Below are 19793 nucleotides of genomic sequence, written 5' to 3' on the forward strand. Positions count from 1 at the left end.
ACGCTAAAGCCAAACACAGTGTTGATTTTACTTGTTTGGGCTTATTCGGTCACTCTTGACACTTTCAGTGATACCGAGATGTGCAAAGCTGTGAAAAACAAACTGCACAGCTACAGTATCTCCCAGGCAAAGCTGCTGATTCTCACCTTGTGTGTGCGCGTGAGACCAAATGTGTCACGACACATTGTTGCTGACACAGTGTCATGTCAACTCAAGATCGAACAGTAAACCTGAAAGCTGAATGGGTACGTTCTTATTTCTAATTTACTCTTTTTGTCTTTATTAAGTAACTGCTTCCTTGAGGATCAATGTCTCTAAAAGACAGAGGTTTATGAAGACACTGTTGGCCTGTGATCACTCACTATCACATCGCTCTGTTGTGATGTCAGTCACTGATTGTAAGCCTTTGTTTCACTTAACGCTAATTTCAGACTTATTTACTACTAATTTACCTTGAGATCCTCAGGCCCAACTGAAAACTAAAGGGGACATGACGTTTTCAGTCAGGGCCCCGAGGCTCTGGAACGACCTGCCCGAGGAAATCAGGTCAGCCGAGTCAGTGATCTTTTTTAAATCGCTTCTTAAAACATAGTTGCACTGGAGAGCCTTTCCTGACTTTATCCAAGTTTTAACTGTCCTTTAAAAAAAAATCTTAAAATGCTTTTATTTTCCTATTCTTGCCATTCTACACTGAACTGTTTTATCTGTTTTCGTTTAAAATCTGATGACTTTCCAGCCATTAGCTGGCCGTGAGGAGAAAGTAATGCCTCGGTTATACTACATGACTTCTGCAGATCACAGTACTTTTCACACTGCACAACTTTGTGTTTTGTAATTGGGTGTCTGTTGTTTGCATTACATGACTGATCAATGACAGAGGGTCTCACATCACAAGTGAGTCTGTCTGTTCTCCAAACTACACTTTGTCACAGACGTAACATTAGATTATTAATACTGAAACATCATTGCTGCTGGAGGTGGTGCTAGTTTGAACTACTTTATAACTACTTGTTGCTTATATTTTGATTATTTGGGATTTTTTGGCTCCTGCTCTGGTGCTCTCCTGTGACTCCTTTTCGACTCCTGTCCTTCCCCAGTCTGTGTCTGCTCTCACTGGCTGTGGCTCGTTGCATGGCTCCACGACCTGTGACCGCCATGACCAGATATGAAACCTGCTTGATATCCAAAGCATCAGACATCTCTCAACTCCTGTCTTTACACAGTTTACACATAATGATCGAGCCCTGGTTTGCCTCTGATCTGCTGGCAATCTCCATAAACTGTTGGCGACTGGAAAATCAGGGTTACAATCCTGTAGTGTGAACTCGGCATAAGCAGTATTTGTGTGCATGTTGTTCTTGCCTCTCTAATCCTCTGTGTTTGTTTCTTTTCTTCTCTCTGAGTGAATGGTCTGCTTGAGCTGTTTTTCTGTTGTTTTTCGACCTGTTGTCGTTTTGTGTTGCTCAGATCTGTTTGGTGACACCTGAAGTTGCTAAGTTTTCTTTATAGTGTGCAGTATGTTTACAATCTATATATAATTTTGTCATCCTGATTATCCAGATTGTAATTAAGTGTTGTATAATGTGCAGATTGTAAAGCCCCACATTCACATTTCTCCAAAGACTCTTCATTTACTACTATAAATCCAAAAAAAGTGCAGCAGATCCTCACATTTAAGAAGCTGGAACACACAACTATTTGACATTTTTGCTTGAAAAATGAGTGACATGATGAATATAGTTGCAACTAATTTTCTCTGAATTGTCTAATCAATTAATTGACTAATTGTTGCAGCTCTACTTCACCATTTGAAATTCTCAAGCTCTCTTTTATGGTTCTTTACACAATCACTTCTGTCACATTTTGTATGTACAAACAAGTGTGACACTATGAATGCCTCTGAGAAGAGACTGTCCTAAAAGTGTGCTCCATTATCCACATTTGAGCAATTAACATGTCTCGTTTTTCTCTATGACAGCAAGCTTTCCACCCCTCCTTTGACTGCAGCCGCTCGTAACAGCTATTAACACTTTTGCCTGCAGACATAGTCAACATGTTGTACAAACTTGTTTGTTTCAAACTTCCCCTTGCATTTCGTTAGACAGTTCTATAACTCGTGCAACACATTGCAGTATGATATTTTTGCAGCTGTTAAAGGGTATCTGGTAAATGTGACATGAGAAAGACACTTAAGGAGAGATCTATTTTGATCTCACCTTGTTTCTGTCTGAATTGGTGCACACTGGGTCCTCAGCAGCCAGTGCAATACTGCTCGCCACGATCACGAGCAGGATGGTCATCTCAAAGTAGCGCAGAGTTACCACGTAGTGACAGATCCTCCTGATACTGCAGATAAACACACGGGAAGATGTTAATTGTTGGTTTATGAAAGCGCATACTTGGCCAAAAAGAAAATAGTATTGTAGGACTGAACAATGAATCAAAATTTTACTGTAACTGCGATATGGCCTACTGCAAATTTTAAAACTGCAGAAGGTGCAATATTTGTTAAAAACAAAATGTGTCATGCTGCAGAAATGTCCCTGCCTACACATCATATTCTTCATATTTTAGAAAACATCTCTGTTTGGTACAGATCCCTACAAAAATTACAACGTAATCATTTTAATATGTTTTTCAATGAAAGTGAGAATAATTAAATTAAAATGATCATTACCTCTGATATTGTAAATCATGTTGCTGTAGCAACATCAGTAATCACAAGTAGATGTTTTTTAGATACTTTTCTAAAACTGTTCAGCCCTACACTACTGTATTTCATTTGAGAGTCTGTGATCTTATAGATTTTGCAGCATCTTACGGGTTCGAGGCCTTGAAGATGAACATGCTGTCTGGAGCAACACGTTTGGGAGGAGTCGGCGGTTCCTCCTCCTCCGTCTCTTCGTCTTTCTGGTCAGAGTTGTACGCCTCCAACTCTTTACTGTTCACTAAAACCCAGACAGATGTTTCAAGAGGAGAGAAGAAAATGTTTTAGCTGTACATGAACAGCTTTGAGGAAGAAAGAACAATGTGAGTCAGCGGCACAATCATCAGAAAAAGGCGCAGAGAGTGGCACTCTCATCAGATGTCAGAAACACCTACACGACGTGACCCAGAGTGATACTGATGCTGAATCCTACTCTGTGATGCACAGTACACGAGTGTGACTGCAGGGAGAAGTGATAACTGTTCTACCTGTCATGGGCGTGAGCTCCAGCAGCGGCTGTGCAGACATTTCAATCGCCACGCTTCCCTCCAGGTTGGACTTGTTACGTTTGATGGACACCGGGCGGCTCTCAGACTCCATGGCCCTCACAGTGAACTCTGTGGCCTCTAAGGCAGGCTCCACCGGGATGTTCTGGCACAGGGGCTCATACTGGTCTGTGCCTCCACCCTGCTCGGACCAGCTGCAGTCCAGCAGCTGCTCACACTGAGGAGGGTCAGGAATGTCAGCGCCTCTGAAACGGGAAATAAAAGATCACTGAGCTTAAATCAGTAAAACACCACCAAGATGTGTTACGACAGATAAATCTTTCCTATAGTAAGAACTGTCCAAAGCTCTAGTATATTTGTACCATGCTTTTCTTGTTGGATGAATATCTGATAAACGTCCACTTCATCTCAAATGTCACTGAGTATTTTAAGCTACACTAGCAGCATTGCTCTGTAGATGGAAATGTCGGACAGTCAAACACTTTTGTCCACTTCTGACTGAAATCTCTCAACAACTATTCAATGGATTGGCAGGAAATTTAAAACAGACATTTGTGCCCCACTCAGGATGATTCGTGAAAGAGTGCTGCAGGATGATGTAATCAAGGACATTAAACGTCCTCATCACACCAAACAAAAGTCATTTAGTACTGGTGATCTGAAGTCATGCAACAGTGGTGTAGTTTGTTTATAGCCTGGCAGTAGCATTTTATTTGTGAGGATTGCATTTATGCTTCAAATATCATAAAAGTCGTGTTTACTTGTGAAGATTATCTTGCTCAACAACACATGTAACCATCATTAACTTTTATCTGCTGCAGTAATCCAAAATCCATTGGAAAAAATCCCTCTGATTTTTTGTGGAGGGAAGCAAAGCGATGCTAACTTACGGGTTGGCCTACAAAAATACGTCATCCCTGCAGCACTTTATAACTTTGGTGAGACCCTAACTTTCATTGCCATCATCAGGTCAAAATTTCAATCTGTCCAGCACTTTGTTTTGTGATCAAATACCAAAACCAATGACATTCTCATCAGCCTCATATGCACGTGTTTTCATTGCCAATCAGCAAATGTTAGCATGCTGCTAACTCACCAAACTATGATGATGAACACATGGTAAATATTAAACCTGTAAAACATCAGCATACTGGCATTGTCACTAACATGTTAGCATGCTAATATTAGCACAGAGCTTAACATACTGCTACTACTCTTAAGCACATTCTACATTGCATACGTTTTTAAACTTTCAAACTTTGCATGAATGTATGAGCCATGAAAGCATGGCTGGTATTGTTTTCACCTTGTGAGTCTGTGTCTTAGCGTGTCTCATCATGGTGATATGTGGTCCTGACGACACCTACTGTTGTGGGAACTACCTCAGAGGCAATTTGAGTATTTTGTCAGCTGCTTATGTTAATGTCTGTGGACAGATTTTGTTAACCCACCAGCATCCTAACCATTCAAGATGTACTCACAAACTTCAAAGGCGTGTAGTTGAGATTAAAATGAAGGCCAAGTTCAAAGATTGATGTGGTCTGAACAATGTAGTAATGACTAATGAGTACTTTTGGTATGATCCCACTGCAAGATGGTTTCTAGTTGGTTGTTGTTATTGTTCTTCTTCTTATGGCCATGAAGAGCACCTTTCCTGATGCGATTCTAACAGAAGAGATGTACAACCAAGTCCACAGTCTTTGTTCTGTGCAAGGATGTTTTCCAAAGTCAAGTGAAGCTCTGTAAGTCCTCAGCAGTGAGTCAAAATAAGTGGATATCTTTGATCAAAGTTAGCCTTTTTACTAGTAATTCCCTCTTTGTCCCTCCTTTCTCTGTCCAAGGAAAAAAAGTCCTAAAAAGACAGTGACACTGGAAGATACACACTTGATTTGTAAAAAAACAGGAGTCTGGTGCTGCAATTAGGCAGCCAGACTATGGATCTTATCTCCTCCATTGAAAGGATCTATTCTCAGCCAGGACAGAAGAGTGATTACATTTTTTTGTGCACATGTGGGCATGTGAAGAATATTTTGAAATAGATGTAAAACATGTGAATCTATCTTTTAAAAGAAAAAATGGAGAGATAACAATGATGAAGTGCAATTGTCTCTTAAAACTATCCAGTGACATTTCAGTTAAATGGGCCTTTACCAGATAATTACATACAATGAGAAAAGGGATAAAATACAGGGGAAGAAAAAGATGCTTGGGTTCATGAGAAAGTGTGGGACCTCATTATTCCTCTTAGAAGAGACTTACCTTCTACAATCTTCTCCAACTTCTGCGTATGGGTTGATGATCGTTGTCCCACAGTCATCTTGGACAGACCCTCCTTCTCCCTCTGCTTTCTCCGCTCTCTCATCCTTCTCCTCCCTCTCGTCCAGGATCTTCCTCTCCTGGCTCATCGACCGTCTGACCTGTGGCACCTCATGTGGCGACTGCGTGCAGTCCAGACTCTTGGCTTCAGGGCGAGCTTCGCGGTGACGGTGACGTCTGTGTCGGGCCCCTTCATCAGGCCCCTGGCTGGGTCTGAACTTGCGGGCCATCCTGTGCCTACCACCGCCCGTGTTCCTGTGGTTCGCACCTCCTGATTTGTCCTCGCTCAGATTGACCAGCGGCTCAGCCTCCGGGGGCTCGGGGATGGGGATGGAGATGGACATTGGGGGCTCAGGGAGGGGCATCCCCACAGACATGGGCGACTCGGGCAGGTGAGCCGGGCTGGCCTCTGGGGAGAGGGTGGTGGCGTGGTGGGTGGTGGTGGGAGTTTCGATGGTGTCCTCCGTGGGGCTGCTGAACAGCTCCTCTCTGCTCGCCATCTGGCGGCGTTTGCGCAGCTGGTTGGCTCGCTGCTCCCACACCGACATGTTGACCTTCCTCCTCCTCTCGCGGCGGTTGGAGAAGGCATTGGAGCCATTGAGGGGCTGTTCGTCTGCGGCCCCTCCTGCACCATCAGCCTCCTCTGGGAAGGTTGGTCGGCCTCGGTGGATGGCTCGTTTCCTGTATAGGTAGGGTCTTCTCCTCCCGCTAAGAACCACAATATATTTCACATCATTATGGAGCAGCAAGAGGCCCAAATTTAAGGAATTGCTGACAAGAAACACGACAACTAGTCTCCATTTAGCAAACCAGTTAGAATATTTCAAACAAATTAAATAAAAGTTGCAAGAAAAGGACAAACCTTTTCTGTGAATTTACAATGTTAGTTGATTAGTAACACAAAAAATTTCCCATGATAAAAAATGTGCAAAATACTACAAATACATCCAAAAACTGAAAAAGAAATGAAGATACCTGAGAGGTAAAGGAAAGATCAAAAAAAAAAAAAAAAATCAAAAACCACAACAACAAAAAAAAGGTAAGGTGCAGGATTAAAGTACAAACGGTGTAACATCTAGAAAATAATCTCAATAATCGAGTAGGGAAACTGAAGGGAGAAATTCTGTGAGACAGAGATGCATACAATTATACTTACTGGGATTCAGATTCTTTTGTTGTCCATGTAATCAATGAGTGATTATTTGAAAACAAGACATTAGTGTTTTACAACATACACAGAACATTTGTTGGGACACAGAGCAAAAAATGTAAAAAGGACAGGTCGTCCAGTTTAAACAGGTTTAGAAGGGAAAGTTTTTATCATTTTAACATTAATAATGTAGAGGTGTGATTCAAAGAAGACTCACTTTTATGGCTGTTTACGTAAAATATTATTAATTAATAAATTTAGGGTTTAGCGTTCAAATGGATTGCCACATTTTGGTCAGTGTCACATAACAGGCATAAAAACAAGACAATGTGATGGAAGCAGCAGAACACTGTAATACACGTCAAAATCAGCATCTTGTAGCTGCAACACAAACAAGACTAACATTCAAATATGTAACAGACAAATGATACATTCAGTGTCAACGTTACCTGGCATTGTACGTAGGTGATTAAAGGAGATAAATCGCACCTACGTTTTTTGTCCTCTACTTTATTTGCTATTATTTGCTTTTTCTCTGTAATGCACTTTGTTAAAGGGACAGTTCATCCCAAAATCAAAAATGCATATTTTACCTCTTACCTGTCATGATATTTATCCATCTAGACAGTGAGAGTTACTGAACTATGAAGGTATCAGCCATAGAGATGTCTGCTTTCTCTTGAATACAATTGAAGTGGATGGCACTCAGCTTGTAGTGCCCAGCTCATGATTTTTAGAAAGAGACATTGCTGTTGAGATTTTCTTATGTATTTTTTTGAATTTTTGGAGCTTTGAGCAGAACAAGATGGATAAATAATACTACAGAGAAAAAAAATGCATTTTTTATTTTAAGGTGAACATTCTTTATGAAACCTGCTACATAAAAATAAAAGTTAACTGTTATTATTATATTATTTTAGGGATGTTGAATAATTCTCATCAGGTACTGGTGTCTGTCCATTTACATATGGCATAAAAATCAGCTTGCACAGACTGCTTAAATAAGTAATTTTTCACAGTGAATACTTAGTGGTTTATTTATTTTGGAGAAGTTATTTTGGTAGTGCAGTTGCAAGCAGGAATTGTTTTCAAAATGTGTAAAAAAAAGTGTTTGGGGACTTCTGGTAGTCTGGATATGAAGAGCCGTTAGAGAAAAGCAAAACCTTTTTAATAAGAACCTACAAATATCACACTATCCTTTTCACAATAGCTATAATTAGAGATGTTCTGATACCATTTTTTCCTTCCCAATGCCACTTCCAATACTTGAACTTTGCACATTGGCTGATATGGAGTACTGAGCTGATCTACTGCATTAAAAGTATACATTTTTTAACTGCTGCGTAGTATTAACTCCATATGAAAGTGGTATGATTGCTACCCTTTTGTATCGACCTAAGGTTGAAAACAATTTATGCCCCATTTCGGAGCAAATAAATGATGCAATATCAGATTGTGTATAAACTCGTGTACCTGTCGATTTCTTCCAGGTTTGATTTTAGCCTGCGAAAGATTTTTTAACAATCATTGCACTCAAGTTCATTAAAGTGATGACAAAAAATTCATAAGCCAGCCAAAAAAAAACACTGTGATAAATTACTTATTGGTTGATTTTCATATTTTCCTGGTGTGAACTACAGACACAGGTCTGCCTGGTAATCAGGAAACTACAATCATCAATCTATAATCACATGATACCTTTTGGGAAATCTAGCTAATACTGGAAATACAGAGAGTTTAAAACATGCAAAATGAGCACAGTGCTAACCAAGCCAGGCCAGTGCTCTGAATGAGACACTTCACGTGTCCCAGCTGTGCACTCAAGTACTCTTTAGTAATCACTGTTTTAGGAATCAGTGGCTGATGTGTCATATACTGAAGTAGTTTCCCCTCACTACAATAGATCCATTGTCACAGCGATGACTCTGATCAGACAGTGTCATGCTAAGTCGGGACTCTGACACGCTCCAAACTGTGCCTCCTCCCAGTAGAGTGACACACTGAGAATTCCCACTGTTCCCAACAATCCGTCTGCCCTCCTGCTCCCGACTTACTGGATCATCTTTAGACCTGTGGGAAGGCCACCAGGTCATTGAAAGCCGCAGAAAATGAGTGAGGAATTACTCTCATTAACAAAGGAGGCTGCCCAGTACCAATCACAGGTTGAGGTAATTAAAGGAGGAGTTTCAGTAATGCTGCAAAATTTATACGGCTGGGTTGCACCAACAAGGATCAAATTTTAAACCTGAGTAAATCATGGTTTAACTGTAAACTATGTTGCACCAAACTTTTAAACTAGCTTAAATAAATTTCAACCTCTATTTAAACCTCAGTTCAGTTTTTACTCTAAACCTAGCTTATGATTAATTCTGCTGCACCAAAACTTTAAACTCAAATTGTGATCCAGTATTAACTTTAAAGTTACACTTGAGGAGGTTTAGCTTTTGAAATAGCTGCCTGTTTGAGATGGACTGAGCAAAATAATTCCCTGCTAATCAACTGTTTAGCTCGCTACCAAACAATGCAACTTTTAAAAAGGTAGTTTTTTTATTCTAATTAATTCTAATTCTGCATTTACTCATTTTAAACCTAGCTTTGCTAAACTCTGATTAGAACTAATCTTAGATTGAATTAATTTTTGTTGGTGCAACCCAGTCTGAGGGATCATGCTTTGAAATCAGGCACATTCAATCAACATTCAGAATTTTGCCATCAATGCCTTAAACATGCCTTTCTAACTTTGCATTCACCATGCAACTGAAGGAACTGGTTCTCAGAGAGTCCACACTGGATAAATATTGATCTTATTAGCAAGACCCTATTGATTAGTAAACATACAAGTAGCATGATGATCAATTTCCGGATGACCAGCAGTTCTCCGACAGTCTCCACACTGTATCTTAAGTGAGTCTTAGTTTGATTCCACTACTTGCTTCTGCTGCAAAAAGACAAAACAATCTGATGAATCGTGACAAACTTTCAGCCCAATCTGAATTGTCCATTTGCTCAAGAGGAGATCTGATCTGAGAAACAGTCACACACTCACAACTAAGAGCTACTGAAGAGCTGTGAATGCACTGTGTATTTCATCCTAGAGCTGTAATTTTGTTAGCTGTTTAACAATAACTTACTCAGATATCAGGCCGTCTCTGCCTCTGGCATATCTCTGGTTGAAGAACTCTTCTTCTTCCTCTTCATCCTGATGAAGACAAAGTAAATATACACCATTAATGACTTGTAACACCAAAACTGTGCGAGTCTTTAAATATTACACTTTGACAAATCTGATGATTTTAGACTTAACAAAAGACTTGCACTTCGACTTGTACTTTGACACCAATGACTTGTGATTTCACTTGGATTTGAGCCTTTTGACTTCAACAATTCAAAAAGTGTGCCCCGAATCAGTTAATTTCCCTTTATCATAGCCGGTTCAGTTCCAGCAAGTTGTTTTTTGTTTAAAAAGAAGTCATGATTTGTGTAATTCTATTACTGTGCTGTTAAAATGGCATTACATTTGGTGAAGAGTGCATTATGACTTGTTTAAGACTCAAAACTCAAAGTTTAGGGCATGAGATTTGAAATTTGAATGAAAAGACTTGTGACTTACTTGTGACTTGCAAAACAATGACTCAATCCTACCTCTGATAAATACAAATATTCTGTCGAACTGTACAAACCTTTGTCAGCTCCTGTGCGTTGGCCAGATTATCCACGGCGATGGCCAAGAAGACATTTAGCAGCGTGTCTGTCGTGAACGCAGTTAAGAACAAACACACCAATCTGTGGGAACTTATCTGAACCTACTTGAGTATGGAGTTTCAGTCACATCATGATAACATAATTGTAAATGTTAGGATGGATCGTAACCATTGTCTGTGTTTAAAGATGGTGTTTGGCGTCTGGAACATCCCTCCAGATTACACTCTGTTCACCGTCCTGGTTGGTGAAGTTTGACACCTCTCCAGTGATCCCCTGTATCTGTACAAAAACCTAAGTGTAAAATGACAATTCTGGACTATGTGGGACTATTTTGTGGGTACAGCAAGCTAATTAGATATAAGCTGCATTGCCACCCAAGGCTTCCAGAACATTTAGTCCCATATGAACTTGAGACCCTGGTTCCTGTGGTGGAAATGCCGCTATGTGTAAATAAATTAGCTTTAGAGGTGCTCATAGGTTAATTAGACTAAGCTAGGCTAGCTCTTTCCTCCTGTTTTCAATCTTTGTGCTAAACTAAGCTAAGAATGTGGTATTAATCTAACTCTTACTAAGCAAATAAGTATATATCACTACTGCTTCCTTTATTATTATTTTGTCATGATTTGGTGCTATACAAAGAAAACTGAATTGAATTACACATATAAAATATAATATGATGTTATGAATTTAAGTAAAATAAGCTTTAAACAATATCAAATGTATTTGGTTATTTAGTTGGTAAGGATCTGAATAAATCTTGCACCACTGATGTGTGTACAGGTTTAGATGCTACCGTATAGCAGAGCTCTCTGACTGCTTCTGATGAGTCAATAAGGATACAATTTCCAAACAGGGTGAGCACTATGAAATAGATCGATGACCACATGCCGTACTGCACTCCACCCTGTGAACGAATGCCGTTATACATCACCTCGTTCCAGTCCTCGCCAGTCAAAATCTGTGGGAAAATGCATAGAATATTTAGCATATAATGCCATTGCTCATATTGATTCAAGAGAACATTAGCCTAAAAATACTTTAAACGTTAGACATATTCCCGGTCTTCAACTCCAGTTCAAGATGTGGTATTAAAAATGGCAGAAAAGATCAGTAATTACTATGTGTGCTGATCAAAACACTCTTTCACAGTGTGGCTGGTTGTGTAGCAGATCTGATGTGGATTCGTTCACGTTTCACTTGTCTTGATATTCATGTGCGCATATGTGTGCATGGATGTGTGGGATGATAGCGGAGGCAGGGGGTGGAGAGCGAGTGAGCAGAGTTGTTTAATCTGCGCCTGGGGTGAGAAATATCCCAGGGTGCAATGTGTCATGGAGAGCAGGCAGAACGAGGGGATCTGTGGGAGCCAAACCTGAAACACTGTCATGATGGCAGCTGGAAATGTGTCAAAGTTGGTGGGAGTGTAATCTTCAAAGATGAACCTAGAGGCAAGGCAGATAGAAAGCAGGGTCAGATATGACCAAGGAAGAATAGGAGGAGGAGGAGGAAGAAGAGGAGGAGGAGGATGTAGAGCTATTTTCATTCGGATATGTCATTTCCTCTCCTCTTCATCATAAAACGCCATTGAAAGAAAAACTGCTGTTCACTTTGTAGGGCGTAGCTACTATTTCAAAGCTGCAGCATGATCATCCAGGTTAAAAAAAAAAGTCTTATACAATTGTATTTGAAATATATAATTTAAGAAAACATGATGTATTACAAGGATACTTGTACTGTTTTTGCTTGATTTAAGGTATATTTTATAAAATATACTTCAAAATATATCAACAGCCAATAAGTTCATCTTCAATATACCAAAAATAAATATACAAATTTTGCAACACTTGTACCAACAAGGATTCATTTTTAAACCAGATTAAATCATGGCTTAATTCTAAATTATGTTGGCCAATCTTTTAAACTATCTTAATAAGAACGTTTCAAAATTTTCAGATCTTTTGACCCCATTTTAGTTTTTACACTAAGTCAAGATTAAATTCAATTCAGTTGCTAAACTTCATTTTAAAATGTGATTCAGCTGAGCCATCATGAGTAGGCTGACTAGGAGGATTAACTTTTTAGCTTGTAAACAAACAATGTAACGTTTGTTTGTGACTTGTTTTTTTTTGTTGTTGTTGTTGTTTTTTACACTTGAAGTTTACTGATGATTAGTCTGACCAGTCTGACGACAAGTACACTCCAGTATGGTAAATTTAACATGCTTAACATATTTTTCACCAGGGCAGATATGTAGGTTAAAATGTTCTATGAAAATCAGCACCATGTTGTCCTCGATAACTGTGAGCATGTCAGTTCTGACAGACTTTTCTCACCTCCCTCCAAAAAGCTGCATCCCCAGCAGAGCAAACACCACAATGAAGAGAAAGAGAAGAAACAGCAGGCTGATAATGGACTTCATGGAGCTCATGAGGGACACAACCAGGTTCCTGAGAGAGGCCCAGTATCTGACAGAGAGAAGTCACAGACTGATTGTCTTTTTGAACAGAACTCTGTAAAAATATTCACACAGATATGGTACAACCCCGGCCTGATTTAGCTAAATGTGATGCTTTTCATTTGAACAGACTCGTTGTCCCACTTACTTGGTGATCTTGAAAATTCTCAGAAGTCTCAGCGCCCTCAGTACGCTGATCCCAAATGACATGCCAGGCCTGAAGAAGCCCCAGACCACCTCAAAGATGCTGCCGACAATGACCTGAAAAACGTGCCAACCCACAAACAACAAAACATCATGTCCTATACTGCAAGCTACATCTGACAAAACTTTTTTTAAGTGAAGTGAAGAGAAGTGAAGAAGTGGGGTTGTATGAGGTACTATGAGGTATATATTATATTTTATTTATGTATCCAGTTGTATTTTTGTGTGTTGCGACCACAGGCTGGTGTTTATGTTTCAGGGTTTGTTGGGCCCGGTGTCAAGGCATCTTTTAATGAGTATCTTTTTTTGACGGGAGCCAACAACAGACTGATCACAGCTGGAATCACAGAAATAAAAATTTAAAAAAGCCATAATACAGATTTCATGAGGCCCTATGTCACCTATGTCCCTATGTCAAGCCACCAGGCTTGCAATACACTGGAGAAAAACCTGTTTGCATGTGCTTAGTAAATTTGTAAGAATGGTTTACTTCCTCATTTATAGAAAGCTTCACTGCTCTATCAGTTCATTATGATTATCCAAATTCCTCCAACAAAGCCTTTGTGATATGAAACACTTGCTTTAAGTCTGTTTTTCCTTGTCTGGTGTGATATGGAGAATAAGAGATGCAGGACCTCACCCCACAGTCGAAGCAGTTGAAAGATGAATGAAAGTAGAGCCGGAAACCCAGACCATACATTTTGAGAAACATCTCAGCCAAAAACAGCCCCAGGAAAACAAACTCTGCATAGTCTGGAGATGAGAAAACAAAAAAGCAATTAAATCGAAGGAGGAGGCAGCTGTCTGCCAAAAAACATCCATCAGACATGACCTGAATTACTTTTTAAGTAGAAAATCACACAATAACCCACAGAGGAAGATGGTGAGCCAGTCGGGTTGGTTGTGGTGGACGATGGCCACGCAGATGGTGTTGAGAGCCACGAGACTGAGCACCATCAGGTAGAAGGTGTCTGTCTTCACCATGCGGCGGATGGAGATGCGTAACATTCGCTCTTTACGTCGCAGGTAGGCAGCGGGGCCACGACGGCCGCTGCGGAAGTTCATCCTCGATCGCGACATGCCTGAGAGAGACAGAGGGAGAATCAGAGGACAGAAGGCAGGAGGATGAGGAAGTGGTATCACGTACAGGAGGTTAAATATACATATACTACATGTGTACTATGTAAGTGAGAATGTACAGTGAGCAGGTCATTATTGTGAAATAAATATCGACGGGATGATGCAGGAACCCGACGCAAAGCTGAGAGATCTTGAATCATCCTTAAGGGGTTTATTTCACAAAAATGACCTGCTTCATTGTACATTATCCTGCTTATTACATGGTTACTTATCCAAAAAAATATTTAGCACACATTGATGTGACACAAAATATTCATTAAAATGATTTTATGGCTTTAATTCACAATACTGACCTGTTCACTGTGCATTATCCTGCATGTTACATCGTTATGTACCCAAAATAATTTGACACAATATATTCATTTTAAAATGATTTTAGTGATTTAACAATGATTTTATTGTTCCTTCACAGTCTATGATCAGATGTGTCCTTAGCAACAGTCTTTTCTTCATAGCAACGGTCTGTTATACAGAAATAACAGACCTTAGAATGCTGTAATCGACCAATCAGAGTATTTAACAAAGCCATGCAATAAAGTATGGAGTGTAACTAAACAGGCAGAAATGTAAAGTTCTTCACTCACTGGCTGTAGACGTGTCTGTAAACTTTTCGTCTCCTGGCGCTCCTCTCCGTGCACCGGTCTTCTTACTTGCTCTCTTTAGCACTTAAAATGTTCAACAAAAATTTAATAAAAATTTTGAAGAACTGAAAAACGATACCTTTCAAATGGGAATGAAACAACAAAGGAAATGATTATTCTTGGTATTCTTGGCTCAGTTATCGAAGCAAACTGACTGTGGATTGCAGAGGTTGTGTTTGTGTTCAGTTACACCCATGACACAACATTAAAACCACTGGCAGGTAAAGTGAATAATATTGATCATGTCATTACAGTGGCATCTGTCAATAGGTGGGATATGTCAGGCAGCGTGTGAATCGTCAGTTCTCCCAGTTGATGTGTTGGAAGCAGCAAAAATGGGCAGTGTAAGCATCTGAGTGATTTTCACAAGGGACAAATTCTGACAGCTAGACGACTGGGGGGAAGCATCTCCAAAACGTAGCACAAATAACTAAAAATGGTTAATGTTGGCTCTGATAGAAAGGTGTCAGAACCCACAGTGCATCACAGCTTGTTGCATAGCCAGTAGACCGGCCAGAGAGTCCATGCTGACTAGGGCTTCACAGTGCAACATTTGTTAAAGTCAAAATGTGTCAAAAAACTTCTAATTTAATGAATGTCGTGAGGCAGAGATGTCCTGTCCTACAAATCATTACCTCTAATATCACAATTGCAACATCAGTAAAAATAACCGCAATTAGATATTTTTTCAAAATCTGACAAAATGCTGACCCCTGTCCACCGCTAACAACACCTATAATGGGCATGTGAGCATCACAACTGGACCATGGAGCAATAGAAGAAGGTGGCCTGGTGTTAACAAGGTGTTAACTTGGCCTCCACATTCCCCTGATCTCAATCTGATCAAGCATCTGTAGGATGTGAGCACGTGCTGGAACAAAAAGTCAGATCTTACTGGACTGAAAGACCCTGCTGCTAAAACAGATACCACAGGACACCTTCAAGCCGCAACTGTTTTATTTTGCACAGGAGATTTTAATGTTGTGGCTAATTGGTGCAGGTACCTGTTGTGTAAATGTTTGTTATGACTTTATTTACAGATCTCACGCACAGAAGGGAACAGTGGCACTGCCAGAGAAAACTTTAATGATATGAAGGAAGAAGAGTGTTTTCAGTTTTCTCACAGGATCAATCAGCGACACATTTTAAAGCTTATTTTATTCTTATTTTTCCACTGACACTCGCCCCCACTTCTCACTCATCAATTTCATCATTTATTAGTGTAGTTTATAACTTTAATTTCACTCTACTGCCTATTTTATAATGAAAAGAAATTAATTTGTTCCCTTTGCTGTATGTTAGTGATTTGTCAGGATTTCATCAGTTAATTACCATGAATGAAAGTTGAAAATATAAGAAGGAGACTGCAGGTCTGAACATTCAACTTGGAGATGCATACACACTTACACTTGAACTTAACTTTATATCTATTCTGAAATTATTCTCCTTCATTGGATACATGTTTTTATATATAAATATATCTTTTGCTCCCCACTGATCTGACCCAAGAAGAATCTCCTCATCAACTTAAAATAGATCAAACATTTCCTGGTTTATGAAACTCATTTCCTTCTCTACCCCACAAGAGCTGATAATTAAGTGATAAACAATATTACACGCTCTTAATAAGGCCAAACACAACATGCATTCAGTCTCGTCAGATTGCAGTTTGTGACTTTTATGTCAAAGTGACTCATGAGACCAACATGTTAAATTGCCAACATGTTTATGTAACGAGGAGCATGCCTGAAAGGGGCTTTAGCTTCACCACTGAGACTTAACTGTAAAACAAGCTTTAGTATTGTTGCTATGGTTACCTGCAGCTTGCACAATGACTTACAGTACAGAGGTGGGTAAACTGTTGACCGGAAACTAGGTTTTACATGCATCGATATGCAGATGAACAGACAGAGAATACAAGCAGACAGTATTTTCTGCGGCTGTTATATAACATGTAATAATCACAGATCCATGTGTAATGAAGTGTAGGTGTGATTAGTGTAAACTGTGTGAACTCACCATCTAACGGCGATCGCCCTGAATTCTTATTCTCCTCTGCGAGCATTACCTCCTCTGTAACACAATGAAACTGGAGGTTATACACAGACTGATTTGTTTTCATCAAGGCACAATTTAAACCAACAGACACGCAGTTCAGGCTCGTATTCTTTAGGATGTCTGCAAACATTTACAGGAACTGAGGCCAAACTGATGTAAACGTGTGCTCTGAGAGGCCACGATGACCTTCTTTAGAGAAAGAGCTCTTATTCTCTCTTACATTCTACCAATATCTCTCTCTATCTCTCTTCCCACACTCACCCACATCCGTACACACATAAATATGCACCGCAGCTCTCTCTCTCACACACACACACACGCATGTAAACACACACACACAGGCACACAAATTTAAGTCAGTGAGTCAGTATCACCTTTTTCTCACCCTCTTCTTGCGTGGGAGACCGGCAATGTAGATTGCCATTACAGCACTGTGTATTTGTGTATTTGTGTGTGTGTGTGCAACTCAGCAGAGCTACTCTACTGTAGGTCCAAAAACTCTGAAAGTGTCTGTATCAGAGCGATTGCTTTACAAAATCAGCTGGAAAAAGACTGACCGTTTATCCGCTGAACTATTCTGATCATACAGTATCTGTACATGTTAATTCTGTCTCCCGTAAGTAAATAAGAAAGAAAGAATGAAAAGAAGTATATTTTGGAAAACACGCTTACTCACTTTGTTGCTTATTGAGGGTTAGATGAGAAAATCAATACAACTCTCATGTCTGTCTGTTAAACATGAAGCTACAGCAACCAGCCAGTTAGCTTAGCTTAGCATAAAGACTGCAAACAGGTGGAAACAGTTAGCTTGGTTCTGTCCTAAGGTAAAGTAATCCACCTACCAGCACCTCCAAAACTCACTAATGAACATCTTAAATGTTGTCTTTTTAATCTGTTGACTGTAAAACAAAGATGGACGCCATGTCTCACTTCCTCCCACTGTACAAAACTGAAGCCAAAATATCCTGGATACGAGTGCTGTCATCTTGCGCTGGTGACGTCATTTACAGCCAGTTCCCATCCATACACTCAGTTGCGAGCAGAGCTCAGCTGTGAATCACAGTGTGATACTCCCTTTTTATAGTTTCAAATAACTAACTAACATTAACACTTGAACACACATCAGCGTGATAAGAACTACCCACAATGACAGAAACCGTCTTTGGGAAAAATGTATTTGGCATTTACTTTGATCTTTTAATTTGGCCCATGTCCCGTCCGCTAACACGGAGGTGGCGGGGTTTAAGACCTGTACTGCAGCCAGTCACCAGTGGGCGATAAAGATGCGCAGCCCTGTCATCCATCTTTATACATGGCAGTAGTTTAATCTGTCCAAAAACTGAAGTATGTCAACAACAACTTGTGGTTTTGTGCTGGACTATGTGTTGATCGAAGCAGACTGACTGACACCTGACTCCATGAGCGTTATCAATCTTCTCATCTAACACTTAGCAAGAGAGAGAGTAAACCTATTTCTCAAAATAAAAGAAGTTTTCCTGTAAATGCAATTATCATTGCATTGTATTGCGTTTACATATATATAAAGTGTCAAACCAGAAAGTTGAGAAAAAGTGAAAAAAAAAAAATCTAAGCCTGGGAACCAGACGAATCTGCAAGCTCATGTTTCATTAGTCTGGCCCAGCTCCCCTTCAAACAGATTTCTTCGGGCCAATCACAGCCTTTTATTTGACATGGGGCGCATTTGATACGACAACTGACAGAGGAACACGCCATGCACATGAAACTCAGATAAAACTGTCAAACTTGGCAGTGTTGATCAAATATGAATCAAGATTCTGTTACTGCATTGCCAATTTCTCACCTCATGTTTCCAGAAACACATTTCAGTGTAATTAGCTGTAATTTGAGAAAGCGTGTGCCCAGATACCATTTTTTCCTGCTTGAAAACTGACCAAGCGCTGCCCAAACTTGTGTCTCTCAGGACTACGTCACACATTTTGTTGCATATTGGTTGTAGGTCACATTTGTTGTACTAATTGGTTGTAGGTCTATCCAATTATATATGGAGGCATTTTGATCTGCACCCGTTGATAACGCCCCTTGGAAATCAAAAATGCACGGACTAATTCACACTTGAGAATACTTCACATTTGTGAATTAATAAATTTCAGGCAAAAATTATATACATATTAAAATACACTTTCTGTACAGTCTAAATGAGATTTTTTTTAAAGATGGCTTTTTCAGGTTTTTTTCTGTTTGGCTGTAAAGAAACTCCTCTATTACAGCAGCAGAACAACAGCTGCATCCAAACTGCATAAACTGGAATAGACACCACTGTTTATGACTAGAATTTAGCGGTAGTTAAGGTGATCGAGTGGCTTTGTTTTGTCTTTTATGTAATGTTCGGTGGGTGTTGCTGACTTTTAGCATTTGATACCCTTTTAATCCCTGGCCTTTTTCCTCAAGAGGCTCTTGCCTTTTGTCTAATGGTCATTGTAAATAAAAATGTGTTCTTAATGACTTGCCTGGTTTAATAAAGGTAAAATAAATAAATGTAAAATAAAAAATTAAACCAAGTGATTAGAGCAACTCTCCAATAATTAGAAGATCACAGGTTCACTCAACAATAATCATGTGTGTCTGTCACTACACTGACAATATACAATAATCTATTTTGCTGTATTCCTCCATGAAACTAGACAACAAGTGTGTATCTGCAGATGTGTTGCTGTTGTGCTGCCCAGTACCTGCCCTGTCTATCCAGGCTCGGTAGCCGTTCAGTTCTCGTTCCACCTGCTGCTGGCGGCGTAGCTTCATGAAGGCCCGCCTGTTCTCCACCCTCTCCCTCTCCTTGGCAAATTCTCTGAAGAGGAAAGCATTGAAAACCGTTGTCGTGATGCATCAAGACAGAAACACCGATGTTATACTGCACACGTAGGAAGAGTCACAC

At 39.8% G+C, this 19793-nt stretch overlaps 1 protein-coding gene across 1 annotated transcript in view; it reads right to left on the reverse strand.

Moving 5' to 3' along the window:
• LOC146317739 (voltage-dependent R-type calcium channel subunit alpha-1E-like) overlaps window positions 1–19793 on the reverse strand; it is a 64778-nt gene that overhangs the window by 22776 nt on the left and 22209 nt on the right. Inside the window, exons 7-21 of the mRNA XM_084733099.1 lie at window positions 19591–19706; window positions 16841–16894; window positions 14765–14845; window positions 13913–14122; window positions 13681–13793; window positions 12985–13097; window positions 12715–12846; window positions 11754–11823; window positions 11222–11339; window positions 10360–10427; window positions 9811–9878; window positions 5473–6237; window positions 3196–3458; window positions 2822–2948; window positions 2217–2346 (exon numbers count right to left, since the gene is read on the reverse strand). Coding sequence (XP_084589225.1) covers window positions 2217–2346; window positions 2822–2948; window positions 3196–3458; window positions 5473–6237; window positions 9811–9878; window positions 10360–10427; window positions 11222–11339; window positions 11754–11823; window positions 12715–12846; window positions 12985–13097; window positions 13681–13793; window positions 13913–14122; window positions 14765–14845; window positions 16841–16894; window positions 19591–19706 — 2428 coding nt within the window. The remainder of the gene's footprint in view (window positions 1–2216; window positions 2347–2821; window positions 2949–3195; window positions 3459–5472; window positions 6238–9810; window positions 9879–10359; window positions 10428–11221; window positions 11340–11753; window positions 11824–12714; window positions 12847–12984; window positions 13098–13680; window positions 13794–13912; window positions 14123–14764; window positions 14846–16840; window positions 16895–19590; window positions 19707–19793) is intronic.

This window comes from Lutjanus erythropterus, chromosome 12, assembly GCF_056507025.1.
Source record: "Lutjanus erythropterus isolate fLutEry1 chromosome 12, fLutEry1.hap2, whole genome shotgun sequence".
Classification (NCBI taxonomy): Eukaryota; Metazoa; Chordata; class Actinopteri; order Lutjaniformes; family Lutjanidae; genus Lutjanus; species Lutjanus erythropterus.